Source organism: Notolabrus celidotus, chromosome 18, assembly GCF_009762535.1.
Source record: "Notolabrus celidotus isolate fNotCel1 chromosome 18, fNotCel1.pri, whole genome shotgun sequence".
Taxonomy (NCBI): Eukaryota; Metazoa; Chordata; class Actinopteri; order Labriformes; family Labridae; genus Notolabrus; species Notolabrus celidotus.
In genome coordinates, this window is record NC_048289.1 from 3,823,842 (window position 1) to 3,831,430 (window position 7,589).

The window sequence follows — 7,589 nt, forward strand, 5'->3', positions numbered from 1 at the left end:
GGGGTCATTACACTACTGATGCTTTTATTGATTAACTGTTAACTAACACTAACCTCGGGAGTCATCTAACAGAACAGAAAGGCAGAAAACTGATGAAAACAATTTGTATTTAAAATCTAAATTTAAATTCAACATGAAACTGCTATTTTTGTTGATATTTTTACCATAATGGGTAAATTCTAAAATTTTAGATAACTAAAAAACAAAACAACTTCTGGAAGATGTTTTGTGACCCTCCACGTGGTCCTGTCCCCAACTTTGGAAACCCCTGATCTAGGCTTCATCCTAATGTGGAGTAAACACAGGGAACTTGTGTTTTAAGGAAAAGGGTAGGGTGGCGTGTTCACTGCCGCCGTTGTTTGCGCTGGGAGCGCCCATAACCTCGATTTCAGTGTTTATCACCAGCGTTTATTGTTACTAGGTAACGAAATACCAAAAAAAGTAACTTTCGTGTCCCGTTAGGTCTGTTTTAAAATGCTCTGCATGCTTCATACTTGCTTTTATTCAATAACATTTTAACATGAAACTCAAAAAGAAAAAAATTAAGAGAAATCGTGTCAGAGCGTCAGCAGTAGCTCTAAACCAGGAAATTATATCTCGACAAAACAAGTGTGACAACATTTCTCCTACGCACGGACCTCCGCCATGGTGTTGACAAAGATGATTGCAGAAGTCTCGCCCCTTCTTGATTCTGATTGGTCGGTGATCAAGAAGTGACATTGATGAGTGCGGCGGTGTTCTAAAAGTTGGACTATTTTCAACTGAGAGCGCTCAGTGTGCTGCGAGAGCAGTTTTGGGCTGAGCGCTGAATCACTTTAAGTTTGAATAAAAAACACCGGCAGTGGAAACGCCCCCTAAGGCCTCATCCTATTAAGACCTCATGCCAGTGCCCCTCAATTCAGAGCGCCTCTCACTGGTGCTTACTGCTGCTACTTTATGAATATTGTCCTGCGTCACTTCCGCTCCTCTCAGTGACCATCAAGTCCGTTTGAATCAGGCGACAACCTCTGGCCACGAGAATTGAAGCCCATGAGGAAGTGTTAAAAGCTGCAGTTTCTCGAGTGTCCACTTGGGGCTGGCTCCAAAAGCACTGGAAACCACATACACACACATTCAAAGAAGATGATCTTTACAGCAGAAATAAACATGTTTACAGCCTGGTTCAGAATACAAGTGCAGTCTGAATAGCTCATTTCTTGATCGGCACACACTGTACAGGGGTGAATTTTTTCATAATTAGAGGCACGGCTGACTGGATTGACAGGCGAGAACACTGTAGCTGTTGGCTACGAGGCTCAAAGTCCGCCTCTGTACCTCACAGTAGCTCCACAGAAGTTTGGTTGTGTTCAGCATTTCCAACATGGCTGCCGACGATTGGCTTCAAAACAGTGCTTCAGAAACAGATGGGTTTCATCATGGATGCTACGTCCATTATTTATACAATCTATGGTTTGAATGCTCTGTGTGCTTTATATTTGCTTTTTATTCATCAGCATTTTGTAAAAACAACTTAAAAACAGATGACAGAAATGGTGGGGTAGCATCAGCAGCAACTCTAAAACTAGAAATTGTGCCTCAAAAAAACGAGTGCAATTAGTTTCACAATATGGACTTCTGCAATTGTTGTTGACATGGTTGATATCTGAAGTCCCGCCTCTTCTTGACTCTGATTGGTCCGTGATTTTGACGTGAATTTGACAAGCGTGGATGTGTTATCAAAGTTGAACTACTTGTAACGAGTGCTGAGAGTTTGGAAAAGGATTAAGGCCACTGAATGAAATAGATGGATAGATAGATAGATAGATAGATAGATAGATAGATAGATAGATAGATAGATAGATAGATAGATATCTGTGTGTATTTTTGTGTGTATATATAAGAGGTTTGTTATGTTTTGCGGGCAGAGACAGGTATTATTCAGTGTGTAGGCGAATTCAAAACACTTCACTGCATTAGTATGGAGATGGCACAGCTCCATCTTTTGAAAAATGTGCTCTTCTGGAGTCTCAGAGAGTAAGTTATTTTATCCATCAGGTAACTGTGATATAACTTTAGGAATCTTTTTAACCACTAAACTGTGATACGTTTTAGTTCTGCTGTTGTCATTATTTGTAGATTTGTATTGAGCTAATTTTTAAGAACCTTGGTGTTCACACCCTCGAGGAGACTGATCAAGTCACTGTGTTTCATCTCAATGGTGAAAAAGTAGGCGGCAACCTCCAGTCTTAAAATATGAAGCTGATGCAGAAGTGTTAAAAACTGCAGTTCATCAATCGTCCACTTGAGGCTGGCTGCAGAAACACAGGAAACCACGTACACACCCATTCAAAGAAGACAATCTTTAAACAGAAATAAACATGTTTACAGCCTGGTTCAAAAAACAGTTTAGGGCTGAAGAGCTCATTTATTGATCAGCACACACTGTGCTAGGGGTGAATTTTTTTATAACTCTTCATTTTTGAAGTTATAAAATGTATGAGTCTTGCCCAAATAAGGACATGGCTGACTTGATTGACAGGCCGGCACCCTGTAGCTGCTAGCGAAAAGGCTAAAGGCCCGCCTCTATACCTCACACCAGCTCTCAGTAGTTAAGTATTGTTCAGCATTTCCAATATGGCTCCCGCCAATGATTGGCTTCAAATCAACGCTTCAGGAACAGATGGGTGACGTCACGGAGACTACGTCCATTATTTATACAGTCTAGACCTAGACCTAACCCTGACCCTGCATCACATCAGACTTCTGGGTACATTTCAGGTGTTCCCTCTAAAAACTGAAATCCTACTCCTGAACAATCAAGATTGTCCTGAGGGCAGTGTCGCTGTCTGGAGTGGAAACACTATTGAACAGAACCACAAGGCTCTGCAGATCCTGAAGCAGGCCTAAGGAATATTTCAAATCAGGTCCTGCAAGACTAAGACAAGAGGTATCCGAACCACCTGGATGATGCCCTTTTCTGCAAACAGCAGATAACTTCACAAGGGCAGCGCTAAGAGGCCGAGGAAGATTCTCCCAGGACACAAGGTGACTTACTGAGGACACTGCCGAGAGTTAAGGAGGAAGGAATGGATTTACCCTTAAATCCAGATGTCTGAATAGTCTGTGTTTATATTGAATAAGTTGGCAAGGAGATGAGGATATGAGGATAAATACATGTGCGCTTACACGACTATACTTCTGAATAAATGCACCCAGAAGTCGTGAGCTTTGTGAATTGAAGATGTCTGCATCACGAACGATTCTCCCGTGTCTGTTTTCAGATCCAGTCTCAAGGTCAGAAACAAAGCATTTGATTTGGAAAACAATGTGCAACCTTTCAGATAAGTCTTCACTGAGTGTGTCATCACAGAGAGACATTTCAAAAGGTCATCTGAGTTGAGTCTCTGTCCTCCATGAATGGTTCCTGTAAGACAAGGGAAATTGCCAGACATTGTGGATCCTCGCTGCAGAAGTGTGTTCAGGTTGTTTTTCAGTACGGCTGCAGGATATGAACTCTGAATGAATATGAAATCTGAATCTTTAAAGAAATGCTTCCGGAGACAGATTTTAGATCCAAACTGGTTCTTATGTGACTGATCAGAACTATAGACAGGTGTGTGGAGACGAGATCCTGTGCAGATTTAAATTTGACAGTTCCAGTCTGTCTGTCTGCTGAGTCACAGTGAAGCCTCACTCCACTCTCTGCGTAATGTTAAAAGAGTTTTCAGACCAATCACCCTATTTTATGCAATACTGGCTCCAGATTACTCAGATCTCCTGACTGTAAGCCTCTTATGAATGTTTGTTGCATTTCATGTGCACTATACAGCCAAGTATGTAAAGTTCTCCCACACAGCCATGTGTTGTATTATATTCTGTCTTAAGAGAACATGCAGCCTTACTGTGGCATGATCTCTGCAACGCCGTCATTCTTTCACAGACTTATCTCTATATATGGAAACAGGAGGATATCCCAGCATGCTCAGCACACACGTTACTTTTTTACACAAACCTCCACACATAGGTCAGCATTTTACTCTTTGAGGGGAAAGAAAACATGCTTCAAATCCTTACAGGTTATGCCTCATGATGTAAAGATGACTACAAGTGGTAAAACAAAGCACCTTGTCTGAGCCACTGAGTCACTTTCTGTTGGTCTACAAACAAGTCCTAGATTCCTGTTGTTTCTTGTAAGGGAATCAGGTATTAATTAATTATGGATATGAACAAACAAGTAAACAACAATTAATGGCTAGCCGAGTTTTGGCCTGGTCTCTGACTAACCATGCTGGCGAGGCCTGAGGCTTCTGCAGAGCTGGTGTTACCTTGCGCTGCGGCTGCAGTGGGAACGCTGCAAGACGAGCCTGGACGGTCGGTGTTGTGTGAAATCCCATGGCGCCTTAGTAGGTGGTTTGATAGATTTGGGGTGTTGCCGTGGTAACTTTACTTGACCTTTACATATCCTACAAACAGCGAGTGACTTATTTAGAACATCTCCGTCTTTGCAAAAGCCAAAGTGTTTCCACACGCTGGACCACAATGGTGGCTTCATCATTTCTGGCTTGCTGGCTTCTCCTCTGCCGTCCGCCATGCTTTGTTTAGTTGTCTGCTGGCGCGTGGCGATGACGTCACAGACAGGCAGCCTGGATTGAGTAACGTTTAACGTCTTTATCATTAAAAGTGTAAAAAAAAACACATCCATATAAAGTGTGTTATGTGTTATTTCCTAGTATGGATACAATCGATTTATTACCTTTTAAAACGATGTTAGATCCATATATGTCGTCTGGAAGGCCAACTTGCCGAGCACAGATCGATGTAGTCGGATCATAGGAATATAAATCAATACATTGATGTAGTATATGAATCGTTACAACCTTAATTTCTAGTTAAGACAGGTGTATAGTGAGTTGCAGTAGTCAAGGCATAATTAAGAATTATTTCTGATTTATTGTCATTGAGTTGAAGGAAGTTGTCTGCCATCCATATTGGAAATATTGAACTCAACCTAACTTTTGTCCAAGCTAGTGTGAGGTGAAGAGGCTGGTCTTTAGCCTTTTTGCTAACAGCTACAGTGTTCCCACCTGTCTGCGCCTCTCAATATGCAAAACTCGTAATATAGATATCTTCTAAACTGCTGAGTTATAAAAAACCAATGTATACATTATGTGCCGATCAGGAAATTAACTATTCAGGCAGACTTTTGTTGCATGGTGTCATGTAAAATGTGTAGCAGAATAAGTCGTGACATTTTAGGATATTCTGTTTTATTCCAACAACACAGAAACTGAGACCATCTGTGTGTGCGGTAACCATCAAGGGCTGTGTGTCAGGGTGTATTTGATTTACTGTTCTGGGACCACAGACTTTTTAAATTTAATTTGCACGGGGACAGGACGAATAATAAATGAATCCAACACAAATAAAATCCTCTTTGTGGTTGGCTGTCAGCATGTTTCAATATCTCAGATTGTTCTTTAGACATTCTGTCCTAATAAATAAATCTAAAAACGGAGGTAAGACGTCAAAGAATCAGCCTCTTGTAGAAGAATGCCAAGAACACACAAACAGAATAATGCAAAAAAAACAAAGATTCAAATGTTTAAGAGAAAAGACAGAGATACTGAGATACTAGTAGCCTACTGCACAGGCTAAAGTCGGTCAGAGGAAGTCGTTGGTCAGAGCCAAAAAGTCAACGAAAAGAAGAGGCAGCTGCAGGACCCTCAGATCAAGCTCAGGTGGAGATGAAAGACCTGCTGCTCGCCTCTTTATAAGCGACCGGGTAAAGTTGTGGTAGTTGTGGCAAGAATTTAGAACGTCTTCCATCCCCGCTGATGAGCCAAACATTTCTCTAACAGAGACCAGGCAGAGTGTCTTAGGAGGGAATTTTGTTCTCGTAGTCGTCATGATAATGTTGTTCTGTGTTGAGACAATAGACTGTATAATAAATGGGCGTAGTCTCCGTGACGTCACCCATCTTTTCCTGAAGACCAGTTGTGAAGCTGATCTTTGGCAGGTGCCATATTGGAAATGCTGAACTCAACCGAACTTCTGTCGAGCTAGTGTGAGTTAAAGAGGTGGGCTTTGAGCCTTTTCGCTAACAGCTACAGTGTTACCACCATAGACTGTAAATAAAAATGGACAGCGTTGCTCCGCCTCTTCCCATTGTACAGTTCTGAAGCCAAAAAATCCCTCTCCTGGGCGCAGCCATTGTGCAGCCAGAGCCTGTGAAGCCTTTGTAATAAGCTCCGCCTTACAGCGTAACGTCACAAGACGCTGTGTGCCCTTTGAAGTTTCGTTCTACGGCGGCTGTGAATCAAAGGAAACCTGGAAGTAAAACCCCATTTTTTAAACTCTAATAACTAACGAAAAATAAACTTTTCAGAAAAAAGAGGCCTTGGACACAAAACAGTCAAATACTAACTACTTCGTACCACGTGTATTAATTTTTTAAAGTTTGACTGCTCCCCCATTAATTTGACCTATACTGCAGCCAGCCACCAGGGGGCAGTCACACTGCTGACAGCCTCACCACCAGGGCCGGATCCGGCAAGCTTGGTTACCACCTGTCAATCAAGTCAGCCATGCCCATATTTGGGCAAAACTCGTAAGTTTAATATTTTAAAAAATAACGAGTTATAAAAAAACTTCACCCCCCGTACAGTGTGTGCTGATCGAGAAATGAGCTCTTCAGACCTTAACAGTTTCTTGTACCAGGCTGTAAACATGTTTATTCTGCTGTAAAGATCGTCTTCTTTGAATGGGTGTGTATGTGGTTTCCTGTGTTTCTGCAGCCAGCCTCAAGTGGACGCTCGATGAACAGCAGTTTTTAACACTTCTGCATTGGCATTACCAGTTTTTCATGAGTGTAATATACCTAATTCATTTTCCTCCCACAATGACTTTAATTCTTTTTGATGTTAAGCCAAATTAGAGGCGACTTAGACTCCAGAATGCAGCCGTAACAAAGAGCCACTGTTGGATCAATAACTCTGAGGTGATTACTGGATACAGAACAGCCACGCTGTACTCTGTCATAGAGTTGTGAAAGTGGTTTTTCTTTTCTACTTTCAATGAAAACCTTTGAAGCTTTGAAGTCGGTAAGTGTTTGGCTCTTTGAATGCAGCACTGATCAAGTTTATACATCCAAGAGCAAAGCTTTCCACTACTCTGACCCACATGAACACACTGAGATCAAATGAACACTTTTAGCTACTGTTGGAAAAGTGTGTTATCGACCCACGAGTGTGTCCCAAACTCATCATGTCTATGAACCGCTCTGTTAGGTGGGAGCAGCTCTGCCGACCAGCTGAGAGGCAAAGTTTGATGTTTGAATCCCGTTCAAGTCTTGAGGTCCTGACTCTGGAGGTAAAGAAACGAGAGCTGCTGGCCTCAGGTTCTCCATGACCCAGTTCTGTCTGTATGTTGCCTGGACAATGTTGGAGGAGAGGAGGACGAGAGAAGAGGAGACAGACGGCTGACATAAGAGAAACGTGAGAAGATTACAGTTTTATTTGAACCCATTTGATTCTTCTGTCTCTTTCTATCTGACCTCAAAAGAAACTTTAAGAACCACTGGGAGTTTTACTCACTAAAAATTATAATTATTC

The 7,589-nt window shown here is 41.9% G+C and overlaps 1 protein-coding gene across 1 annotated transcript in view; it reads left to right on the plus strand.

Moving 5' to 3' along the window:
• Positions 1-7,386, plus strand: part of LOC117830477 (nuclear mitotic apparatus protein 1-like) — a 24,672-nt gene extending 17,286 nt beyond the window's left edge. The window contains exons 5-6 of the mRNA XM_034708616.1: positions 3,261-3,273; positions 7,266-7,386. Of these exons, the coding sequence (XP_034564507.1) occupies positions 3,261-3,273; positions 7,266-7,386 (134 nt within the window). The remainder of the gene's footprint in view (positions 1-3,260; positions 3,274-7,265) is intronic.
• The last annotated feature ends 203 nt before the right edge of the window (positions 7,387-7,589 follow it).